This window comes from Tachypleus tridentatus, chromosome 10 (genome assembly GCF_004210375.1).
Source record: "Tachypleus tridentatus isolate NWPU-2018 chromosome 10, ASM421037v1, whole genome shotgun sequence".
Classification (NCBI taxonomy): Eukaryota; Metazoa; Arthropoda; class Merostomata; order Xiphosura; family Limulidae; genus Tachypleus; species Tachypleus tridentatus.
This window is the reverse complement of record NC_134834.1, coordinates 29,807,312-29,834,438: the sequence shown is the minus strand read 5'-3', so window position 1 is coordinate 29,834,438 and position 27,127 is coordinate 29,807,312. Positions and strand designations below refer to the sequence as shown.

Genomic DNA, 27,127 nt, shown 5'->3' with positions numbered 1-27,127 from the left:
AGGGCGATATGCAAATATAAGATGAATGTCAGTAAATTAGCAAATAAGAAAGAAAAAAACCCTTCAGAATGAATTATGACCTTTTTGGTTTTACTTTAATGTTGGATCAATATTTAATAATGTTCCTTTGTATACTAAGCTCTTTTATTGTCACGTAAACTGTACTTGCTTTGTTTACAACGAACATGACTCCTCACACACGTACGTACCCACACAGTATCACTTTCATCTGCAGGAAGCGCGGGATGCTGCTCGCGCTGACTGTGACGTATAGAGCTCTGGAAATCGTTATCACTTAAAACCAGTGACGTTCCGATTTGCAGCTATGGCGTCCACGTCTCCATGTTGCGGGTGGAGAGCAGGATCCGAATGGCGGCTGAAAGATGGCTATGACGTGCTTATCATATACAAATGAATCCTACTATAGGTGCGATTAACAAGCAAGACCGCTGGGGACTTGTCTCCTGTGTGATTCATCGCAAACGACTTTTCACGACAAAAGAATACGGCAGCGCTAGCGCTACATTCCTATCAGACGCAAGGGTAAGATTTTAGGTGTAGAACAGTAATCCCAGCTACGAATCAAGTAAGTTATAGTGTCAAATCCCGCTGTTATTGCCAATGTAATAGATCGAAGCATGTATTAAATTTACACATCGACTTACAGTACACAGCGGGACGTTAAGAAAACACCATTTCTGCGAGATGTTTCTTTGAAGTATCATTGTTTTATTATTTTTTCTTCACATTATCCAACACAATATATTCCAGAATGTTCTTTGCACATATTTTTTTCCCGAAAAATATTTTTATTTGTCAAATTTTGTTCCATAGCAAAAGCAGGTAATTTGATGTTTAACAGGCCTTTTCGTTGACAGAACCATCGGTGAAACTGGATTTCTTAAATGTGTCTACAACATTGAACAAATTATTAATAAAGTAAGTCCTCACTGATAAGGACTTTCAATAAATTTGCGATTTTCGTTCAACTAATTCATCCGTGAAAAACAAAGATAGGCTCAATTTTGGTTTTTCAGTTTTGCATTCTATGAAAAGAGAAAAACAGTGGCCTAAATGTTGTTGCTGTTGGCCCCTCAGGCACTTCTCATTTTACCAATCATACTGTTTAAAAAACCTGAAAAATAAGGTTAAAAACCGATGCCGAACGATTTGAAACCTCGAACACAAGTGATTTCTACAAGTTAAATTGGTTTATATACGTTTTATTCACATTGTATGGTTAGTTGTGCTTGTTGCTGACTAAACCTAAAGGGAATTGCCTCTTACACAGCAATAAGATTCTATTAAAATTTCTTTCTAGAAGAACCAAGCATATTGTATGACAAAAACAGGTATATTGTTGAACGACGTAAACGGGTATATTGTTCAATGACGTGTGTCAAAAGTTAATTAATCGAGATGAAACAAAAACCCCGACGTTGTTGTTTTTTTCTCGTTAACCGATACAAGGGGTAAATTTGACTGCTTATAATGCTAGAAATCGGGTTTTAATACCTATTGTTGACACAGTACAGATAGCCTATTGTGTAGCTTTGAGCTTAACTACAACAACCAACAAACACACGTTAACCAATAGAATAGAAACTAGGAACTCCTTTCTAATTTATATTTGTAATGGGATAACTTTGTGTAAACTAACATAAAAAAGTCCTATTCTCACTAGAAAAGACCAAAATCTACCCACTACATATGCCTCATGGTGACTCAAGGTAAGCTTTAAGAATCAAATTCTAGAATCTGTGGTTAAATCTCCATGATAAAAGACCTCATAAAGCCCATATGCAGTTCTATTCTAAAACAGCAACGTCAGAGATCATTGTAAGTAAAGAATGCTGTTTGTTTGTATACTGCGATTTTAATATTTTAGTTAAGAATATAAACAGCTAGTATCAAGTGAACATTCTTTATGTTCTCATCATTTCACCCTAAACTTTATCAAGAAGAGACATTCTACTGTATAAAAGACGAGGCTTAACGGATTGGATTTGTTGTTCACTGGTGTGTCTCCTCTTGAGAAAGCCTCAAGGGGTAACGTTAAGGGATATAGAATTTTTTACTGGCTACTTCTCTTCATTAAACAAGCTTGCACTCCAGTGCTCGCTACGCTACTTGAATCTGAGTGGATAACCTTTGATCTAAGTGATAAAGGTTAAGACTGTGAATCCTAAAGCGATTTTGTGTTAGAGTTAATGACATGTTATGTTTTTCACACTTCTCCTGTATCACGTAATGGAGATATATGAAACTCTACACATCCGAGAGAGGCTGAAAAAGGCCTAGTAACACAAGATAGATTTCATGTTCCAGTACATTCTTTGTTATATAATGAAATTGTATATTTTTATTTCCAGTACTTTATAAAATAAATCTTACTGAATTTCAAGGAAAACGATCGTTCCATGTTATCCTGTTTTAATCATTCGGATACAATATATATTTCATATTCACTCTTGGAGGTTTCACTAAGGCTTTCTTATAATAACGTCTGGGTTGAAAAGAGAGCTCCGTGCTTTACAAAACATGGTTCAGTGCAAAACTAATATGGTACCCATATATTGTTAGTAGTGCAAGCAAGCGGAAAAAATATGAAATGAGAAATCCATATTTTATAAAACACGAATCAGTACAAAACTGACGCAAAATTGAGAGTAACGCTCTCAAACGGAAAATATTATACGATTTTTAAATTTTTTTTATTTAGAAATACATACAAATGATCCAACGTTTGCATAAAATTATCAATTCATATGATAAATATTCTTATTGGATCAGTAGAATTACATGTTCATGTGATAAATGTGTTCATTGGATAAAGTAGAATTATCGGTTCATTGTTTTGAATTTCGTGCAAAGTTACACGAAGGCTACCTGAGTTAGCCGTCACTGATTTAGCAGAGTAAGATTAGAGGGAAGGCAGCTAGTCATCACCACTCACCGCCAACTCTTGGGCTACTCTTTAACCAACGAATATTGGATTTGACCGCCACATTATAACGCCCTCACGGCTGATAGGGCGAGCATGTTTGGTGCGAGGGGGATTCGAACCCGCGACCCTCAGATTACGAGGGCCTTAACCCACCTGGCCATGCCGGGCCTTACCAGTTTATATGAGAAATGTGCTCATTGGATAAATAGAAGTACAGATTCATGTAAGAGATGTGTTCAGTAGATAGTGTGGAATTGCCAGTTCATATGCGAAATGTGCTCATTGGATGAATTAGGATTACAAGTTCATTTTTATGCAGGTGTGCTTATAAAAGTGTGCCTTAAGAAAACGTTGAAACTAGTCTTAGAGCCTGAATTAGATGATGAAACATCACTAAGAAACACTGATGATACTAAGCACAGACGTCTAAGAGATTCGTTTCAAAACTCCGGTTAGGTTTGAATAAATAAAACGTTTCAACAATTTTCGTTACCCACGCTCCACAGCTGTCGACAAAAGTCTTTCCACGTAAACACTACATTTTACCACGTGTCTCTTTTCGATATCATTTCTAAAACAACGTCCTGTAAGACTTAATCGCATTACTAACTAAAGGCTTCCTATTTTACAATAACATTAATGTTGAAGTTTGTTGGGAATTATTCGTTAGTTTAAATCACTACGCCTATAGTTTTTTAAGGTGTCTATAGGTTTCTGTTTTACACTATTATTGATAGTTATTTTTTGTTTGATGTTATTCATTAATTTAAGTCAATACATTTGCATGTTTTCAAAATAATATCTAAAGATTAACCCACCAATGACTCAGATGAAAGCCTGAAAGAATAGAATGCCTAAATTCGAGTTTCGATACCCATAGTGAACAAAGCACAGATAGCCCATTGTGTAGCTTTGTGCTTAAGAACAACAAAGAAACAAACTTAATCTACTCAGATCCTTCCCAGATTAAGACTTTTAGTTTCATTAAAAATTTTTATACAATTAAATTTAGGTGTCGATCGAACGTATATTTTTGAAATTTTTAATTCTTTTTACATGGGCTTGTATCACTGAAATATAATATAAAAAACCCTGAAACTTTCGATATGGAAACAAAACTAAATGCAGCATGAAAATATTTCACTTGTATATATTTTCTGTTTCGATACAAAGTCGTTACAATTTTAGAGGTGTTTTATCTCTCAAAAGTTATCAAACACTCTTGGGTGATAAGGCATTTATCTTTAATAATTTTTTACGGTAAGACGTATAAATTCAAAACGAATTTTCTCTGTCACTTCTTATCGTATACACGAGCTGTATTTGTTTCTTTTGAATATTTCCACAAATTTCTCGAGCTGCTGTCTGTGCTAACCGTCTCTAATTTTACATACAATTACGTAATGTAGAACCAAACAATAGTGTAAGGCTGATTAAATGATACCGTAATACAGGATTAAACAATAAAGTAAGATGAAGCACTTGATACCGTAATGCAGAACCAAACAATAATGTAAGACGAAGACAAAAATACTGTTACACAAATATTTAATTGATAATATTAATCGTAACCGATTATAAATTTAAACAACAATTATATATAAAAAATTGTAAATAGAAACATGTATTATGTATATGTACACACACACATATGCACATTTACATTGAAAGTAAATATCTTGAAACTTCATCAACGTGCTATTTTGTAATGGCTTTTTTATTCATGTGTTGATGTGAAATTACGAGAGATACACTTAAACCATTGTTGATGTGAAATCACGAGAGATACACTTAAACCATTGTTGATGCGAAATTACGAGAGATACACTTAAACCATTGTTGATGCGAAATTACGAGAGATACACTTAAACCATTGTTGATGCGAAATTACGAGAGATACGCTTAAACCATTGCTAACTCTTATTATTTTTATAACCAACATTTGATGAATCTACTTTTATATATTTTTCTCTGTTTTATTTCGATATCACTGGACTTCAGTCGTACTTTCCGTTGCTCTTAGGTAACTTACATTAACACTTACAGGGCTAAAATCAGTGGCTCGAGTCTCCGCGGTGAACACAGCATAGGTATAAATCCATGTTACACGTTTCACGTGTCCTTGGATTGTACACAATTGGACATAACTTCAGTGAGACGACATTCGTCCACACCCATCTCTGATAGCAACCAAATCAGCGTTTTTTCTTCACGTTTCTTCCTTCCATCTAGATTAACTTTCGAACTGACCTTTGACATGCTCCAGTGAACTCCAACTGAGTTCGCTCAGGTTGGCGTGATCATTCTTTTTCCTGGAAAGTTATAAATTACACTCAATCATAGAGCGGTAATTAAATCCTGTCTTTGCTTTCATTTGTGGCAGCATGAGTCGCCTGTATGGAGACTCACCGAGAGCAGCTGTCTGTGGAAAACACACACACAAAAACCCATTTACATTGTCAGTTATTGCTAACAAATTTAAATAAATAATTCAGTATCGTACGCTTATCACCAGTAGCAGTAACCACTTCATTGTTACTACGTGAAACATACCAGTTATTACAACGTAAAATAAGAATGCTAGAAGCAACGAGTTGTTAATAACCAACCCATTTGTCAGATCTTTAACAATGTTTATCTAAATGTTATGAAAGAGAAACTACTAGCATATTAAGCTATGGATATGGCATTTAATCGTGCGCTTAGTATTAAAAGCAGGAAGTTTAACTACTTAAGACAAAGAAGAGACGTTCCATTACAAAGCAACTTCCCCTACTTGTGTCGTGCTACGTGATTTACACAAAGACGCTGTCATATCTCAACTTCGAAGAAAAATTAGTTTGGTGATTATTAACATTTCTGTTTCGCAAACCATGTTATTTTTTTCAATATGAATACTTGACGTTTGATGGTTATAATGATAAAGAAATGAGAGGAAAGTGTTTCTTTTTCTAGTCGTTTGAAGGCATCAGTTATTAAGAATCTAGCACTATAGTAATTATATTACATTCTGTTATAGCAAAGATACAAACAGCGTTTGTCAGCTAAGTATTTTATTCTTTGAATGTGTTAATTTATAAATTAGATACATATGTAGAAGCTGTAACAGTACAGTGTTATATAAGGTGGAATTGCTTGGTGCTATATCAAACTAGAGCTGCATATATATGCAAAAACGGCTCTTTTGGGTCGAGAAAATATTTTACGTAGAAGAGCGAACAACGTTTCGACCTTCTTCGGTCATCGTCAGGTTCACAAAGTTTCGCTCTTCTATGTAAAATATTTTCTCAACCCAAACGAGCCGTTTTTACATATATATTTCTCTACGAGTGGGTTTTCTCGACATCACTAGAGCTGCATAGTTTTTATTTGAGTTAGAGCAACAAATTGGTGTATGTAACCAATGTTGGCTGGTGTTGTATAGAACTAGTTTCACAGCACTTATTATATGACGCTAGAATTCCATAGTGTTGTATGAAGTTAGAGTTGCATAGTAATATCATGCTAGAGTTTTATGGTGTCGTATGAAACTAGAGCTACATAGTATTGTATGAAGTTAGAGTTGCATAGTAATATTATGCTAGAGTTTTATGGTGTCGTATGAAACTAGAGCTACATAGTGTTGTATGAAGTTAGAGTTGCATAGTAATATTATGCTGGAGTTTTATGGTGTATGAAACTAGAGCTACATAGTATTGTATGAAGTTAGAGTTGCATAGTAATATTATGCTAGAGTTTTATGGTGTATGAAACTAGAGCTACATAGTATTGTATAAAGTAAGAGTTGCGTAGTAATATTATGCTAGAGTTTTATGGTGTATGAAACTAGAGCTACATAGTATTGTATAAAGTTAGAGTTGCATAGTAATATTATGCTAGAGTTTTATGGTGTATGAAACTAGAGCTACATAGTATTGTATAAAGTTAGAGTTGCATAGTAATATTATGCTGGAGTTTTATGGTGTATGAAACTAGAGCTACATAGTATTGTATAAAGTTAGAGTTGCATAGTAATATTATGCTAGAGTTTTATGGTGTATGAAACTAGAGCTACATAGTATTGTATAAAGTTAGAGTTGCATAGTAATATCATGCTAGAGTTTTATGGTGTATGAAACTAGAGCTACATAGTGTTGTATAAAGTAAGAGTTGCGTAGTAATATCATGCTAGAGTTTTATGGTGTATGAAACTAGAGCTACATAGTGTTGTATAAAGTAAGAGTTGCGTAGTAATATCATGCTAGAGTTTTATGGTGTATGAAACTAGAGCTACATAGTGTTGTATGAAGTTAGAGTTGCGTAGTGTTGTATAATCTATGTATTAGGTTATGAGCACTTGAGCTTATCTCTTTCATATTGTTTTTTGAGAACATTCTAGAAATATTTTATACCTAGCAGAATGAAGAACGTCAACGAATGTCACCAAACGTTCTATGCTTTCACAAAAACTTATTCTATCTTTTAACATTTGTTCAGTTCAGAAAAGAAACATCCAAGGATAATTTCAACACTAATTTCTGGAGTCATTACATAATACACCCTCCTGCAAAAGTGAACGCGTGCACGTACATATATATATATATATATAAATGCATCCAGATTTGTAAATCTAAGTAATAACAAACAAGAACGTAAGATGTAAAAATAATGATATATTCATAACCATGTCATTATCGTATATTAGCAAAATAAGTTTTCATTACGTCAAAGTAAATTAGAAAAAGACGCTTATATTGCAGAAATATTTACTTGTAATATTACAAACAGAATGGATTTCTATGAAGTTTCAAAGAGCACAGTCGATTAGGTAACAAACTGATTTAGAGTTGCATAGAAACGAAGCCAGTAATAATACCCACGATGAGCATGGCACCAGTACAGATAGTCAATTGTGTAACTTTGTGTTTAATTACAAAAATATGTAGAGATATCTTGATGAGGACACCTATTAAAGTCCACAGTTAAATGTAGTGAATTTTAATATTCTAATAAAAATATATTATTTTATCCAACAAGCTCCTTTAACCCTTAATGTCATTTAGTTTATAATTCCTACTATTATCCAAATGAGGCTTCATGTAGCTACAGAACTGAAGAGACCGTGATCTCTTCTTTCAGTAAGAATAGCATAAAAATTTATACAAGTATATTGAACCTAAACTTCCTAAAGTAGTTTGCTCTTATCAGTAAACTATCTGTTTTTTGTTTTTTTAGTTGGATTAACTTGAAGATGGAGAATGGATGTCTAATTTTGTTGGAAAGCGAGGAAAGGCAAGAGGAAGTTAAGCGAACCTAACATAGTTTAATAGCAGTCAATGTACGCTTAACCTTATGTGTTAGGCGCCTACGAGATAAGTAACGGATCACGAATTATTGAAAAAACGTAAGACTGGATCAGCAATATAATCAAAAACAAAAATATCGATTTTTTATGAGAATTATCCCTTCCTGTATACATGTGTCTTTATGAGAATCACCCCTTCCTGTATAAATGTGTCTTTATGAGAATCACCCCTTCTTGTATATATGTGTTTTTATGAGAATTACCCCTTCTTGTGTATGTGTGTTTTTATGAGAATTACCCCTTCTTGTGTATATGTGTTTTTATGAGAATTACCCCTTCTTGTGTATGTGTCTTTTTATGAGAATTACCCCTTCTTGTGTATGTGTGTTTTATGAGAATTACCCTTCTTGTGTATGTGTGTTTTTATGAGAATTACCCCTTCTTGTGTATGTGTGTTTTATGAGAATTACCCCTTCTTGTGTATGTGTGTTTTTATGAGAATTACCCCTTCTTGTGTATGTGTATTTTTATGAGAATTACCCCTCCTGTGTATGTGTATTTTTATAAGAATTACCCCTTCTTGTGTATATGTGTTTTTATGAAAATTACACCTTCTTGTGTATGTGTGTTTTTATGAGAATTACCCCTTCTTGTGTATATGTGTTTTTATGAAAATTACCCCTTCTTGTGTACGTGTGTTTTTATGAGAATTACCCCTTCTTGTGTATATGTGTTTTCTTACAGCAAAGCCACATCGGGCTATTTGCTGAGTCCACCGAGGGGAATCGTAACCTTGATTTTAGCGTCGTAAATCAGAAGACATACCTGGGGACTACTTCCTTTTGATTCTTCCGCTTGCACCTTACCGTTTACAGTTTGTAATGACATATTTAATAACTGAATTTTCAAATAAGAGCCTCTAAGCACTTTGCTCATATAAAAAATTGAAACATTCTAATTTCTTAACAGCAACAAAGCGGACTCTGTCGGCAACGTATTACACATCTGACTAATGTATGGAGAACCAGGCTGTTAAGAACTAATTAAACGTATTCATCACTCATTAGTGTTATCAAGCCTTTAATTCCTATCAGTCGTGTCGCACCATTCAAATATTAAAATATTGTAAATTAAGTGCATTTTTAAGTAAAAACCCGAAGGAAAAATTCTCTGTAGTAATATGAGATTACAAGGGAAACGCTGTTGTGTGTGTTAAATGCTCACTGGCGTGTGGGTTTTATTCCCCAAGAAAGGTTTTAACACCGATTTGAAAACTACGATAACAACAACAAAAGTATTTAAATAACGTCTTTCAAATGTTATGACTTCACGCATTTCTTTAAAATCACAGAACTCCCAGAGACGTCATTCTCTGGTCTACAGAACTTCCAGAGACGTCATTCCCTGCTCTTTTCTGCTGTGATGTTCAGCCCTGAGTGAAACTTTTCAGATTCCCCGTGCGCCCTCAGGTTTACCATTAAACATGTTGAAATATCGATCTTATATATGTATATATATTAAAAGTGCAAGAATATATCAAAACTACTAACTTCATTTTATGTTGACGTCTATAATATGAAAAAATATAAATGTATTGTTTTTTTGCCGAATAGTTTTGAACAATGTTATCAGTGCTTTTAAGAAAACAACAACAACATTAAGAGTAAACTGGCGAAGTCATTACTGTTGTTATGACTTATGGGTTTAGTATTTTACGATATTCTTTGACAGTTTTTATACTAGTGAAGATGAAAAAATATATATAAATTTTATTTACTGCTACGAAATTCTTGGTTTGTTTCTTTCTTGCGCAAAGTTGCACAATAGGCTTTTCCCAGAGATTAAGCCCCTAACTGTACAGTTGTAAGCATTCAAGCTTATGGTTTAAACATTTTTGTTGAACTTTGGTTATCATTTTGTTTTTAATCTTTGGGGGAAATGTTTTCACGCCGCCTGACGAGCTTGAATCACAACGCTTTCAATTAGCAGTTTCACCATCTATCCAGTTGCGTTATGGATCTTAGAGATTATTCTACGTGCAGAAGTTTTAACAAAGTCAGTTTTCCCCGCCCCCAGTTGTTCACCGATAGATTTGACGGTTTATAATACAAAAATAAATAAATCGGATTTTGATACCTACGATGGGCGCAGAGTAGATAGCCAATTGGGTTTAATATCAAACAAAGAAAACAATTTTAATGCTTCATTGGTATGGATTCTGAATTTTCTGAGCTTTGAACTCACATCTTATACAAATCTAATTAATTAGAAGCAAAGCACGTACATACGTTTTAATAATTTATCAATATTTTGAGGAGTGTGTGTGTGTTTTTTATAACATCGGGCTATTTGCTGAGCCCACCGAGGGGAATCAAACCCCTGATTTTAGCATATATATCCGTAGACTTACCGCTGTACCAACGGGGGACAATATTTTGAAAAAGATCGGCTAAAAACAAAACTGTTTGATTTGTGAATCGTGTAATCTGATTGTGGATAAATCAAAATCATTACTTTCATATTCTTTGTACTTAACTTTTACACTTCTATGATTATATGATTTATTGTTTGCCTTAGAACACTAATATTAGTAGGATAATAAACTGAAAAGTTTAACACTGTGTTCAGGCAGTCGATAACATTCTATTAACCTGCCATTAGGAGAACAATATGCTGTTTCTTAGTCTGCCGTCAGGAAAATAGGTTACCAATGAAAATAATGCTTTACTAACTTGACACAAGGGGGACAATGTTGTTGTTGGATTAAGCACAAAGCTACACAATGGGCTATCCGTGTTCTGCCCACCGCGGATATTGAAACCCGGTTTTTAGCGTTGTAAGTCCGCAAACATTCCGCTGAGCCACTGGGGGGCCAGGGGGACAATGTCCGTTAATTTACGTTGTTTTGAATCGTACATTCTGCTGAGAAACAAAATAGATTTATTAATTGGAAGAAACAAATGCCCATTACGTCTATTTATATTTATATATTTATAAATAATGAAATATTTTTATTAAAATAAAATATTTATTTATTGCAGATCTTTCAATGAACCCAAAGATATGAACATCATGGTTTCCATGACAACATCTTCAGTCATTTCGCTGTTTCTTATCATTTTCGCTATCCAAGTACCAGAAGGTAAGCCTCAATTGTCATTATTTATGAAGCTCGAAACTGCTGCTTACCATTTAAAATTAAAGGAACCGTTTCTGAACAACCCTTGTTGGGAAGAGCAGGCAACATTTACGTTGTTTTCTCTTCCCTCAAACTAAATTTCTGCCACGATTAGTCTGAGGAACGGGAAAGTTCACACCACAGATTTAATTGGAATACCCTGTGTAAACGGCAATTTTTGAAGACAATAAAAAAACCGTAGTTATTGCACGATGATTACTCTGTGAAACGGCAAAGTTCACACCACATTGGAATACCCTGTGTAAAAGGTATGTTTTTAAGACAATGAGAAAAAGTAATAAACACTACTACAAACACTGGAAGATCGATTGTAAAGAGTTGTTTCTAAAATCAAAGGATCACATACACTTACCGTTAGGCTTGGAGTTTACTTGGTTATAGAAAGTATAATCCAGTAGCCTTCAGTTGATGAAGCACAATTATCTGTCGTTTAGATAAACTGGAAAATAAAGGTTGGACTTATGTAGCAATCTAATAGTTATCTAGTTATAACTTCTTCACTTGATTATCTAAAGGAACTTTAAAAATTAAAAATATGGTATCTTTAACATATATGTTTTAAGACAATTTACATGTTTTAAATGTTGCCAGTTTTAACAAAACATTTATTTTGATATTCAACGAGAAAAGAAAAATTTCATTATGAGCAAAACAATACATGTACTAAATTCTCTTAGTTTGAAATAGGAGAAAAAGATAGAAGTTGACATCAAAATCTTCAGGAAAAATGAATTTCTCTGATGAATTTGTTTTGTTTTTTTTGGAATTTCGCACAAAGCTACTCGAGGGCTATCTGTGCTAGCCGTCCCTAATTTAGCAGTGTAAGACTAGAGGGAAGGCAGCTAGTCACCGCCAACTCTTGGGCTACTCTTTTACCAACGAATAGTGGGATTGACCGTCACATTATAACGCCCCCACGGCTGAAAGGGCGACCATGTTTGGTGCGACCGGGATTCGAACCCGCGACCCTTAGATTACGATTCGAACGCCTTAACAAGCTTGGCCATGCCGGGCCCAATTGTTTTTAGACAGGAATACTAGTACGCTGGTTTAATAAAATAGTGAGTAACGTGTATTATTAAGGGAGGAAATTAACTTGTTTCATGGAAAACCCAACTCGTGTTTAATTTATTTTCTGTTTAAGATATTGAAAACGAAATCCATCTTTATTACAATCAAGAACTAAAACAATGTTTGTGCATGTTCATCATGTGTATTTCTCTTGTTGCAAAAAATGAAAAAAACAGTTTGATTAAAGGTGGAGTTTCTTCGAATGGACAATAACATTTTTTTAGTTATATCCAAAATAAGACACTCTATAATGTCTTTCAGTTCTGTGTGTTTTTCGTGTGTGAAAGGTGACGATATACTTAGAGACAGAATGCTGAAATTCACTCCTCTCCGGAAAAACTGCAGCAGATGGATGAGGGGCGATTGCATAAGATGAATGCAGAACCTGTGAAAGACTTCCAACTTTGGCAACTCCTGTGTCAGAGTATAACAGCTAAAACTGGCCAAGTCGTCCATTGTAACAAAGATAAATGAAGGTTTTTCTTCATAAGCAACAAAAATATATCCACCAGTTTAGTCATACATCCTCAAAACTATACACCTTTAAATCAATTATGGATAACGACTTCATTCTGTGGCGGATTGGTATTTTCAAAATGCAAGATTTGAGCCAGGATATTGGAATGTTGCGTCTTTTTTTTCGTGGTACCTGCACATATCAGGTACATCAGTGAGGCTCTTGATGCTCTATTTCAAGATATCTTGAAACATATCACTGATGATTGTTATGTCTGGAGTAGTTATGGCTCTGATTGTCATTAATGTGTCTCCCCTGTTATGTTAAAAAACATGTGGTATCAAAACATAGCAAATATGTTTTTCTTGCTTCTTCGTTTTCGAGCCTTTAATACCATTATGTCAATCTAATAGACTTCACTATGATGGTTGGGTTACTCATATAGTCTAAAGATATCCCTGTCTGACCTAATGTTTCTCAGATATCTATAACTGGCTAACACATAATGAAAAGTTGCTATCCAGATAGTTTCATCAAAAGTCATATATGGAAATGAATTCCAACCTTATGAGCACTTTTCTTCTCTTGATTCGCACAAGTGGATTTGGTTACTTTTTATCAGATCAGTTATGAATTATAGACGTTCACGGGTTTAATTTAGTTATGAATTATAGACGTTCAGGGGTTTAATTTAGTTATGAATTATAGACGTTCACGGGTTTAATTTAGTTATGAATTATAGACGTTCAGGGGTTTAATTTAGTTATGAATTATAGACGTTCACGGGTTTAATTTAGTTATGAATTATAGACGTTCAGGGGTTTAATTTAGTTATGAATTATAGATGTTCAGGGGTTTAATTTAGACCTAGAATATTTTTGCTCAATTAATGAACGCATTAATTTAACGCATTCGTCAGGTTCTTACGGTAGATACTTAGTTTTAGCATCAAGCACGATCAGAAAGACACTAAATAAAACTGAAGACTCTTTGTTTCCATGCACTAATATGTCTTAAGTTATTTACTTGTTTTACAAGTCGCAGGAGTCTCAGTTCAGTAACTATAACTTTCGAATTCTGTTATATTCCCTGGCGCAACTTTCATGCAGTTCTCTCTATCTCTAATGTAGCTTGACAGTCGAGTCATACGCTTCCACCTCACAAACAATGAGATAATAGGATTAGCATCTCTAGCGAGTTGAGAGTTTATTTTTATAGATTTACGTAATCATCTAAACTGTTATTTGACAAAAGTCCCTGTAACAGCGCCTGCTTTTAAATGGTGAACCAATAGTCGATTGTCACCACACCTGCCTTTACCCTTAGGACACCCCCTCCCGGAAAGTGATATAAATACTCAGTGGTTGGATTTGTACCCCTTTTCAACCCTAGAGACTCCTATGTTTTCCGTATTCGTTGAACGGATACGTTCGTCAGCTGTTATATATGCATACGAAAGGAAAGAGAGAAGTGATTCAGAAGTTAATTTCAGCAGATGAATGCACAAGCACGCCTACTTATATGTATGAAAAGTGTACTAATCTATAGAGAGAGTCAAAATTAAAAGTAGAAACTGGTTCGTAATAAATCTAACATCGATCTTTTTTGGTGAAAAAAGGCTTAGAACAACCGATACAACAGTAAAAAACCACCTCGCGATAGATCTATATAAATCTATAAAACTGTAATCTTACAGTTGTGATTAATAATTAAATTAGTTTCATAATTATATACAACTGATTAGGTACACGTATCTAGTACCGGGTAGGACCTCCTTTTGCTTCCAGAACAGCCTGTATTTCTCGCAGCATGGATTAAACGAGATACTGGAAACATTTTAGTCCGTGCTGACCCGATAGCATCAGGCAGTTCCTGCAGACTTGTCGGCCACACATTTATGCTGCGAATTTCCCGTTTCGCCTCATTTCAAAGATCTGGGGAATGTGCAGGCTGCTGTAGCACACTGAAGACACGGTCATCTTCGTGGGACTAGCTTTAGATGATGCATGCTGACACAGCGCATTATCCTGCTGGAAGTAGCCATTGGAAAACTGGTAGATTGTGGCCATAAAGGGAGGCATATGGTAAATAACAATCCTCAGATACGCTGTGGAATTCAAATGATGCTCAGTGGGTATTAGAGGGCCTAATGTGTGCCAAGAAAACATTCCCTACACCATTACACCACCACTAGCAATCTGTAATAAGGAAGGATGAATCACGGATTCATGCTATTTACGCCATATTATGACTCTACCATCTGCATGTCGCAGCAGAAATCGAGGTTCGTCAGATCAGGCGACGTTTTTTCCCACCTTCAATCGTCCAGTTTTGTTGATCCCCTGCCCACTGTAGCCTTGTCTTCCTGTTCTTAGCTGACAGGAGTGGAACCTGGTATGGTCTTCTGCTGCTGTAGTTCAACCGCTTCAAGGTTTGATGCGTTGTGCGTCCATAGATGCTCTTCTGCATACCAATGTTGTAAGGAGTGGTTATTTCAGTATTTGTGATCTTCCTGTTGGCTCTGATCTCTTACATTAACAAGGCGTCTTCGCTCACAGAACGGCTGCTCACTGGATGTTTTTTTTTTTTTTATACCGTTCTCTCTGAACTCTAGAAACTATAGTGCATGAAAATCCCATGACGTTATCAGCTTCTGACACCAACAATTATTCCACGGCCAAAGTCGCTTATATCACGCATCTTCCCCATTTTAATGTTTGGTCGAACATGCTTTATATGCTGAGTTGAAGCTACCTGATTTGCTCTTTGGCTATTTGCGTTAATTAGCAGGCCTACTTAATAAAGTGACCACTGAGTGTATTTATTACAAACATGTTTCGTACAAAATGTTTGGAAACACGTAAAGTTCATGACAATATGTTTTGTTTTGTACAAAGTAGTGGGATTAGGAACTATTTGTAAACTTACAACATTCAAATTATAAATTGCACAACTGAAGACGATCTATATCCGGTTTTAGTAATAATAATAATTTTGTTTACTACAGCTTTACTTAGTATATCTAATACATAAATTTGAATGAATTGATAGAAAATAACTTCTCATCAATACAGCTTATTGGCGGAACACTCAATCAAGAGTTGACAGTGCATCATTGTGATTACATAATCATTGGCACGGGCATCGAGAGTTCACGTAGTTACATTTTTTTAGAAAGAAAAGAAACAAGAATTACGTGTTTGATTCCAGTTTATCACAAACATTAATTACTTAATTACGCATAATACACGTGCAATGTTTCGTACGATGTGACGTCACTAGTAGTTATCAAGAAAATCTAAAAATTAGTCAAACTAATAAGTGAACAAATAAATAATACCATTATTTCTGAAATTATTTGTTTTTATTTATATTTTAATTTATCGTAGACATTGCGTAAAAAATGAAACATAAATATATTGCATGAGAAAACAATATTTATAGAGTTAGATCAAGATACATATGATATATATATATATGCAATTACAAGCAAAATAATACTTTCTCACAATAACTTTCCTAAAAAATACCATTATTAATCTTTGTAAATCGTTCGTGAATATTCGTGATTTTATGTTAGCCTCTGTTTACATAAATTTCAATTATATGTAATCAAAACATTAGTTTGTGAAAATATATTTGTAAAATTTATTTGCTGTATTTCATGGCAATACGAATTGTATTCAAAACTTTGTCATCCGTATATTGATACGTTGTACTATTCAGGCCTGTATTCGACAAATTATAAACGTATAAGTTGCTCAGCAATATGAGCAAAATGAAACCCTGCGAGACCTCATACTTTTAAAATTATTGGATTACTCTTTATATTACTAACTCTTGTAACAGCAAATTTATTCACTCCTTTAACCAATAAACCATTTTTATAACTCACTTCTTCTACTCGAAATGTAAAACTTGAATTAAACGAACAATCATAATCATTATATTTAAAATTTTATGTTATAGAATAACTGAAATTAACACCTTATTGGTCATAACACAAAACATAATGTCATATAAAGCTTATTACATTATTATCAATAAAAAGTAGTTACATACAGAATAAAAAGCTAAGATAATGACAGTATTAATCCTACGTGTATAAATTCTATTAATATTATTCAGTTTGTTTATTTATATCAGTTAACAACCAGTGTTTTAATTTTTTCTTGAACTCTGAAATTCTGTTTGTGTTCTATAAATTCCTGAGAGTTGTTTCATTATATCTTGTACTTGTTATTCCCTTAGTTATTATTATCTTTTGAACTTTATAATAATTATTTTCTAATGTTCTAGTATTATACATAAGATTTTTAAATAGTTTATTACTTGAATTGTTATAGGAATTTATAATTGTCATATACATGTAAAGTACATATACGTTTAATAGGATATTTTTGTAATTTCGTTTGTTAATATAACATTTGCATTGAATTTGTCAGTTTAGTTTAAAATTACCAACTTAAACATTTTGTTTGAATTATATCTAATTTTTCTAAGAGAATGTTATTTGTTGAGCTATTTAATGTCATCATAATAGATAACAAATTATACCAAAGATACATAAATTAACCTTCCCTCAAAAAATCGAATAAAGTACTTTTAATCTCCCATAATTTCACTGCAATATGTCTTAATTATTACACATTACAATATGTGTTTATTTCAACTAAAATACCTTCTATAATTAACCTCAAGTATATATTAGCATTTATATTTTCAGTAAGGTTCAAAATCCTGCTTATTTTCTAGAAATATATGCATATCGTTAATATTACATCTATGATTCTGTCATTGAAAAACAAACATTTTATTAATATGATTTATATAATGTGTGAAAATTATAGTTTTTTCTTATCAATATTCATATAGATTTCACATGTATTTAGATAACATTTTAATTGATTAAATCCCACTGTAGGATTTTTTGTCAGCTTTCACGTCAATATGAATTACATTTAAAGTATTGTCATGTTTTACTTTTTAATCTTTTGTTTACAATATAATTAACATACAGCTTAAATATTAGTGAACTCAAAACAGAATTTTGTCAAATAGCTTATTCTAGAATTGTTGGATCATTAATTATTTTCCCAGTTCTTGTTACTGCAACTCTATTACTCAAATTATTTTCAAACCAATGATGTAACTTTATCCTTATCCGTTATGTTTTTGTTTTTGAATTTTGCACAAAGCTACTCGAGGGCTATCTGTGCTAGCCGTCCCTAATTTAGCAGTGTAAGGCTAGAGGGAAGGCAGCTAGTCATCACCACCCACCGCCAACTCTTGGGCTACTATTTTACCAACGAATAGTGGGATTGACCGACACATTATAACGCTCCCACGGCTGAAAGAGCGAGCATGTTTGGCGCGACGGGGATGCGAACCCGCGACCCTCAGATTACGAGTCGCATGCCTTAACATGCTTGGCTACGCCGGTCCCCCTTATCCGTTATCCGTGTAATTTATCCAGCAGTATTTCATGGTTTAATGTATCCACATGTCTACTTATATCAAGAAATAATTAATTTTTAATTGTATCTAATTGTATATTCGGATCATTTGAAAAATTTTTTCAGAGTGATGTGCTACTATTATTCATTATAAATTCATACCAGCATTTGTTTGTAATGCTATTTTTTAATAAGCCCAACATTTTGTTATATACGTATTTTTTCTCTTATTTGTTTTTTTCAATTATAGGTCTATATTTATTGAATTTTTTTATTGTGACTTACAAGACGGTTTTTATAAGTCCATCATATATTTTACCCTTCTTCATAGATGGCTTTTAATAGGCATATTACAACCTTTGCTAATACATTATACCTCAGTGGAGTAGTGGTAAGTGTATAGATTTTACAACACAAAAATCCGGGATTAGATAATGACCCTGGACACAACAGATAGCGCAATGCGCCCTTTCTCTGAAAATAACAAAGCTAATACATTAATATATGGTTTTACATACCTTAATTGAAAACCATCAATTCCTGGTCCTCTGATAATATTCATTACGTTTACTCTGGTCGGCATGGCCAGGTTGGTTAAGGCGTTCAACTTGTAATCTGAGGGTCGCGGGTTTGAACCCCCGTCGCACCAAACATGTTCGCCCTTTCAGCTGTTGGGGCACTATAATGTAACGGTCAATCCCACTATTCGTTGGTAAAAGAGCAGTCCAAGAATTGGCGGTGGATGGTGATGACTAGCTGCTTTTCCTCTAGTCTTACACTGCTAAATTAGGGACGGCTAGCCCAGATAGCCCTCGTGTAGCTTTGCGCGAAATTCCATACAAACAAACGTTTTCACCGTAAAATGCATGAAGCTGAAAACGTAGGCATAAACATTCACCATGACGTTAATAATAATTTGAGTAAAGGTAACTTTAGGCATTTTTTCACAAATAATATATTGGTAGGCCATTTTTTATTTTTATTTTTGTCAAATAAATTAGCTTTCACATACATCACTTATTTAAAAGAAACTTACTGGATTTACCCATGTTATATCTTTAGCTTAGTAATTTTATATTAAGCAACGTAATCATTAGAATTATTATTACGTGATTCGAGTAGCCAACAGGTTATGAGAAACATAAAAGAAGAAACAAATAAAGTTCAGACACTGGTATGGTAGTTGTTTAACCACTTCACTGGTTGATAATTTAAGCCTTAAAACTAAAGAATAACTTCAAAGTTTTGAATCTACATCCCTCAACGTTCTCAGAAATTCTGATTCTAAACTCTTACCTCGTAAGTTAAACCAGCAAGGGTTGAAAATGATCTTTAGTTATCTAAGTTTTAAAGCCAACATCACACAGCTTTAGCAGGATCTATAATATAAAACTCTGATCTAATAAAGCTTTGTAACAGTATTTGAAAGATTACCACTAATTGCTGTTACTAGCAAAAGAATCTGAAGTCTGAAACCTTGAAATTTTGAAAAACAAAAACATCGTTCAGTACATGAGAAACTAAAGTGTTGAACAGCTGACGAAACAAAGGAAAGAGACTTTTTTACTTGAGTGAATTTAACATCTAGAGTTTTATAAACAATGTAAGCGACTGATGAATATTTTATCTACTTGGGTATTTATTACAGTTAAAACGTATTTAGTTGTCATTTTAGTGCACATTTTAGTGTGTGTTTATGCGCCTCTAAAAACTTTTGATGAATGTATAGCAACAAGCCTTTTAAAATATGTAAAATATGTAAATTAGCTGGAGAATTGTAGCGGAACAAATGCCATGTCAATTTTGCGAGGAACAGAGACGTATATATATATATTTGTGGGGAATCTGTTGTATTTCTTTCAGTTGCACATGTAAACGCGTGTAGTGAATCATAAGACTGGAACGCGCAGTATGAAGTCACGAGCTACCAGATGTGTTTGTTTGTATGTCTGTTGACCCTGTGGTGCTCAGTTTCCGCGTCAAGACACGCGCCTTCTGTTCTTTGTCTGCATTGGTCCTATATTTGTATCATCAGGTGTGTTGCAGATACAGTTTACTGCACTATCGTGTTACTGTTGTACTAGGCGTACCACCATAAAATACTGCGCACACCAGTAGCAATGTAGTAAGTCCGATAACGAGATGTACAGAGTGTTATTAATAACTAACAATAACCCATAACCACAAGTTGATGGTGTTCGCATAGTTTTTGATTTATAATCAATTTTAATTTTATATCTGTTTTATTTTTATAATAGCCGAAGAAATAACGTACTATTTTTGTGCACCACTCAAGTTCATCTTAAAATATTGTCACCTGCTGAATTTTGTTGGAAAACTGAATATTGATATGATAACAATTTGCATTATTTTCTGCTTCACTCAATGCTTCCACTGTTATAACGTAATACTCAAGGCTTTTTTGTTTGTTTCTGAATTTCGCGCAAAGTTACACGAGAGCTGTCCGCGTTAGCTGTCCCTAATTTAGCAGTGTAAGATCAGCGGGAAGGCAATTAGTCATCACCACTCATCGCTAACTCTTGGGATGCTCTTTTACCAACGAATAGTGGAATTGACCGTCATATTATAATGCCCCCACGACTGAAATGGCGAGCATGTTTGGTGCGACGGAGATTCGAACCCGCGACTCTGAGATTCAGAGTCAAGCGCCCTAATCACCATGATGCGGGGTCCGCTCATGGTCACATTTTTTTTCTTTGACGACTGGTTTTAATATAAAATTGTTCTAAAGAAATGTCAGATTTATTAATATTATGCAGATTGTGTAAAGTTTGTAAAAATTATAATCCTCTTCTAGTCTTTGAATTGTTTTCGATTCTTTGTCATAGAGTGTGAACTAGTTTGTGGTTAGTGCTTCGGAGTATGAATCCTAATGTCCATTTTTCTCGCCCTATTACCCAAGATTTTCAGTTGTTTTGTGCTTTTGTTTAACCGAATTCCCTTAGGTCTATCAATTTAAAACTAGGGACAGCTATGCTGAAATAATTTTGGTATAGCGTTGCGAGAAATTCAAAACAAATAAACAGACTTGTTTGTTTGTTTGTTTTTGAATTTCGCACAAAGCTACTCGAGGGCTATGTGTGCTAGCCGTCCCTAATTTAGCAGTGTAAGACTAGAGGGAAGGCACCTCACCACCCACCGCTTACTTTTGGGCTACTCTTTTATCAACGAATAGTGGGATTGACCGTCACATTATAACGCCCCCACGGCTGAAAGGGCGAGCATGATGCGAACCCGCGACCCTCAGATTACGAGTCGCACGTCTTAACACGCTTGGCCATGCCGGGCCATAAACAGACTTATAAATAAGATTAATCTTGTGTTACTGTAGTCGGATATGGCGAAGATTGCGTTTCCTATACTGATTGTACTGTTATATAATAATATATTCATTACCGCCTATCTTTCTTTTGTCATCAGGGTAAGATTTATTTCAAATTCAGTTTTTGCTTTCGACATTGGTGAAGTAGTCATCGCCTGTAACTATGGATACACCCACTGTCCACTAGTAAGTAAACAAAACGGACTCCTTTCACAGTGAAAGGTGGGGAATATTTCACCTCAATGTCCACCAGTGCTCTCCAATGTGATCTTCGTAGCAAGGACTACAGTGATAGAGTAATTAGATATAAGGTACCCCTCGCTCCATCTACAACGATAGTAACCATTTCGTGGTTGAATGAACCCAGTAAATAGATACAGCCATCACAACGACGGTTACCTTTAACAAAGTGATAAACCATCGCGATTGACTATTTTGTAGCCGTTTTGTTTAACTCCCGAAAGTGGTATATACGTTAACAGCTAACAACAACAAATAACAACAGTCGCTCATTCTTCTTTGTGTTGATGCACGTGATGAAAAACATGAAATATCACCGCGTAGTGTAAGCTAACAATAAACCATTTTCAATTTATGTCAAAAAAGTTAGGATTTACACTAAAAATACGAAATATTCTTGATTTTCAAATGGATATTTTGTTACTAGAGTTCAGATAAAAATAGGTTATACTTGTGCTTTAAACGGTTGACAATAAACACTTGTCGAAGCTTGACTGAATATCATACAGTGTATATTATTATGATGTATTGATAAAACTTGTCGAAGCTTGACTGAATATCATACAGTGTATATTATTATGATGTATTGATAAAACTGATATAGAAACCCGAGCTGTCGAAGCTTGACTGAATATCATACAGTGTATATTATTATGATGTATTGATAAAACTGATAGAGAAACCCGAGCTGTCGAAGCTTGACTGAATATCATACAGTGTATATTATTATGATGTATTGATAAAACTGATAGAGAAACCCGAGCTGTCGAAGCTTGACTGAATATCATACAGTGTATATTATTATGATGTATTGATAAAACTGATAGAAACCCGAGCTGTCGAAGCTTGACTGAATATCATACAGTGTATATTATTATGATGTATTGATAAAACTGATAGAAACCCGAGCTGTCGAAGCTTGACTGAATATCATACAGTGTATATTATTATGATGTATTGATAAAACTGATAGAGAAACCCGAGCTGTCGAAGCTTGACTGAATATCATACAGTGTATATTATTATGATGTATTGATAAAACTTGTCGAAGCTTGACTGAATATCATACAGTGTATATTATTATGATGTATTGATAAAACTGATAGAGAAACCCGAGCTGTCGAAGCTTGACTGAATATCATACAGTGTATATTATTATGATGTATTGATAAAACTGATAGAGAAACCCGAGCTGTCGAAGCTTGACTGAATATCATACAGTGTATATTATTATGATGTATTGATAAAACTGATAGAGAAACCCGAGCTGTCGAAGCTTGACTGAATATCATACAGTGTATATTATTATGATGTATTGATAAAACTTGTCGAAGCTTGACTGAATATCATACAGTGTATATTATTATGATGTATTGATAAAACTTGTCGAAGCTTGACTGAATATCATACAGTGTATATTATTATGATGTATTGATAAAACTGATAGAGAAACCCGAGCTTTATAGAAAGGTGGACCTTTCTTCTTCAAGGGCAACCTGGGAATGCTCAGTATAATTGAACGAGTGATGTATAAAGATTTAGTGCAGTAACGTCACAGAGGTCATCGGACCTTTCGGGAATTGTTTATTTCTCTGTATAGTGTCGTAAGCGTCTCATTTCCGGAGCTATATAGCCGATCCCAATAATGTGTTTGAAGAGGTTCTATTTTAATTGTGGAATGGGTAAAATATATATGTGTGTTTTTATGAACTGTGTTTAGGTGTTTAAGTAAAAAAAGTAAAGATAACACCTGGAGAGTGACTGAGAAAGATATGTTTATATAAATCAATTTAAAAACAGGAAAAACGAATTATTTCATGAAAAAGTAAGTAAAAAATAGAGTTACTTATTGTGAAGTAATGATTGTTTAAAGTTAAACCTTATGCATTACTTATTGTTAAATATATATAAAGTTACTTATTGTGAAGTAATGATTGTTTAAAGTTAAACCTTATGCATTACTTATTGTTAAATATATATAAAGTTACTTATTGTGAAGTAATGATTGTTTAAAGTTAAACCTTATGCATTACTTATTGTTAAATATATATAAAGTTACTTATTGTGAAGTAATGATTGTTTAAAGTTAAACCTTATGCATTACTTATTGTTAAATATATATAGAGTTACTTATTGTGAAGTAATGATTGTTTAAAGTTAAACCTTATGCATTACTTATTGTTAACTTCTGTTGTTTTGTAGTTTGACTATGAACCTTATACAACGATAAATAAGTCATTAATTTATTGGTATATGTTCATTTTAAAGACTGCTGTGTCATTTTTGAAATTAAAGTATAGAAACAAAATTACTAGATTCTTGCCATGAATTTCTCTGCTGTTCGCTTATGTACTAATACAAAACTGTTTCGCAGGGACTTCACTACTAAGTTGTTTAGGATCGAAAATAACCTGAGACTCGTGAAAAATATCCTAATTCACTCCCACGTTTGTATGAGCTTGTCTGGCTATTAAGTTGTTTTGTGTTGATTTTCTAAACTACTTACAATAATAGAATGCCTGTACCTACGGTCGTATTAACGAGGTTTGACTGTGATGAATTATGGTTTACAGGACTGGCCATCAACTGTTACACGTGCAGTTCCCGTAATGGGACTGACCCCGACTGTCATGACCCTTTCAATCCTGCTAACAGTACTTATACTGAAAACTGTATGGTACCAAAAGAAGGTCACGTTGGATGGTTTCCTGCAAACTTCTGTCTTAAAGTCATTGGCATGACAGGTAGGTTATAATAATAATAACTCGTAGCACCTAAGACATCCATTAATCATTTTGTCTATATAATATTTGTAATTAAGATAGGAGAACCTTTAGTACCTAAGATATGTATTCTTTTAGGTCATATATCACAATAACAAAAGATTAAATGACATAATTTTCAAGATAGGTATAATTTACATAATTTAGCAAGAAGATAGATGATGATAAGAAATAATGAATGATACTTGTTATCTTGAACATGTTAGTTTTGTGAATACTTTGTAGCTAGTAAAAGCAGCCACAAGAAAGACGTGGTTCTATACGCCATACATTCGAAGACCTACTCGTATGCAACAACAAATCCTCAGTTGCAAACACGCTCACAAACTGGCGGGAAAATTGACGTTAAAAGAAAACTTAGTGAACATTTCTATGATTCAATTTTGTATTGAATTGATTGAGGTGAGATTTTCGTGTTTTAAATTCTGTTTTTCTAATCACTTTTCTTTCTTTTAAAGGTATCAGCAACGTGGAGTTAGTGATTCGTGCATGTGTCTTGGAGACCATGCATAACCAATGCGGACAGTTTAAGTACGAAGATGACACTTTACACGGATGTGTCCTTACCTGCGATTATGATGCTTGCAATGGAAAGCCACACCTGTCTCCTGGTGGTGATTTTCTCCAATTCCACTTAGCGGCGCTTGTAATAATAGTTTGGAAGTGGAAAAGCTAAAACGATTCCTTTTGGTTGTGAACATTTTTCGGTTAGTTTACATAATGCTAAAGGAAAAGTGAAGTTATTGGAGCCAGGTTGTATGGAAAAATTGATTCGTTCACTGTTAATATGGCTGCAGTGGACCCACATGGAAAGTATGGCTTTGTAACAGAAATCTATTTCTGTACAACTGACGAAACTTTTAAGCACATTGCAAACGTTTTAGATTTTAAACTCTATAAAACAACTTGTTTCAAAATAAATAAGAACGAATAATGACAAAACCACTGGGTCCAAGAACTAGTGTGTGAGGTTTTCCGATTTCAGTGAAAGTGTATAAAGTTTTACGTCAGTTTAAAGAACTAAATAAATAAAGTGATCTATGAAAAAGATGAAACCCTAATAATTAAACAACGTTTTAGAACTATTTTTGCGTCAAATTATAAGTGTCAAATCAGTGTTAATTGCATTTGAATAGTACTTTGTTATTTTAGTAAATTACAATTTTTCTTCCATATTTCAAATCTGTGTTACATGTGTAGCTACTGGCTCAACATTTGCAGTGAATACGTGTCTCTCCGTGTAAATCGAATCGTTTAAAGTTATTTTTCTTTTTGTATTAATTAAATCACCATCTCGATTCTTTAGAACATTACATGGTTTCACAAAAAAATCGTCTTCTTTTTTAGACTGAAGTATATTCAGCTGTCTAATTTTGATTTATTTTGTACAATATTTGAACGGTTTCTTTTGACACGGATTTTAACGTATTCATTTGTTATAGGGTTTCTATTTCAACCTTTTCAGACTTATTTTGATGTACCGTCACTGCAACAGGACCAGTAAATAAAAGATGTTCTAGCATTTTCATGTATAGAAATCTAAAACTGGCATGTTTCCAATAAATCATTATTATTAGTAGTAGTTTACAGATCTAAAACAATTCCAAATATTAAATAAGTCTAAACTTCAGTGCTCGCAAGTATACTGAGAGAGCCGTGCTGCCTAACCAGTTTACAGTTATAGAACTGGTTCTAATTCGGTCTACATCGATCCATTGGTACTGAAAATATCAGCAGTATTCGCCGTGTTGTACTTGCTATATATTAAGTTATTTATGAAGCTAGGCTGTTTGTCTATAATGCTCCTAACTGTTAAAAAAATTAAATATTTCAAGAACATATCTTAAAAATAGTCTGCCTATAAATTTCAAATTCCATCAATATTCTCGACTTGTCTTAGAGCGTTATTGTGTATTGTTTATTGCTTTATTTCTTTTCTAGCGATTAATCTTTTTTACAATAACTTTATTTTTTTACAGTAGGGTAAAATTAATCATTTGTTCTACAATAGAATAAATTTAATCTTTTTTACAATAGGATAACTTTTATCTTTTTTTTATAATAGTATAACTCATATTTTCCACAATAGGATAACTTTGATCTTTTTACAATATTATAACTCATATTTTTCGCAATAGGATAACTTTGATCTTTTTCTGCAAAAGGATGAATTTAATCTTTTTTTTTAAGAATAGAATAAATTAATCTCATTTTACAATAGAATACATTTACGGAGTATTCACGTTGTACGTAATTTGATGAACAGTGGGAAACTATTTTTGTACATCGGTTAACTGATCTAAAAACAGTTACACTACACTGTGGAAGTAATCATTAAACTAATTAC

At 33.7% G+C, this 27,127-nt stretch overlaps 1 protein-coding gene across 3 annotated transcripts; it reads left to right on the top strand.

Moving 5' to 3' along the window:
• Positions 1–265: 265 nt before the first annotated feature.
• On the top strand, positions 266–26,328 carry LOC143228970 (uncharacterized). 3 transcript variants are annotated; one of them, XM_076460512.1, is made up of 5 exons: positions 266–543; positions 8,162–8,330; positions 11,273–11,373; positions 24,571–24,741; positions 25,239–26,328. In XM_076460512.1, the coding sequence occupies exons 3-5, from the start codon at positions 11,295–11,297 to the stop codon at positions 25,454–25,456; spliced, it is 468 nt and encodes a 155-aa protein (XP_076316627.1). In that variant the 5' UTR covers positions 266–543; positions 8,162–8,330; positions 11,273–11,294; the 3' UTR covers positions 25,457–26,328. The 3 variants fall into 3 exon arrangements, with proteins under 3 accessions (XP_076316627.1, XP_076316626.1, XP_076316625.1); XM_076460511.1 differs by lacking the exon at positions 8,162–8,330 and having other exon boundaries at positions 267–586; XM_076460510.1 differs by lacking the exon at positions 8,162–8,330 and having other exon boundaries at positions 270–543.
• The last annotated feature ends 799 nt before the right edge of the window (positions 26,329–27,127 follow it).

Excerpts from the sequence above, each read along its gene's own strand:
- LOC143228970 (XM_076460512.1), top strand. The coding sequence starts at position 11,295 with ATGAACATCATGGTTTCCATGACAACATCTTCAGTCATTTCGCTGTTT. Across the intron at positions 11,374-24,570 it reads CGCTATCCAAGTACCAGAAG|GACTGGCCATCAACTGTTAC; the intron begins GTAAGCCTCAAT and ends TATGGTTTACAG. Across the intron at positions 24,742-25,238 it reads TAAAGTCATTGGCATGACAG|GTATCAGCAACGTGGAGTTA; the intron begins GTAGGTTATAAT and ends TTTCTTTTAAAG.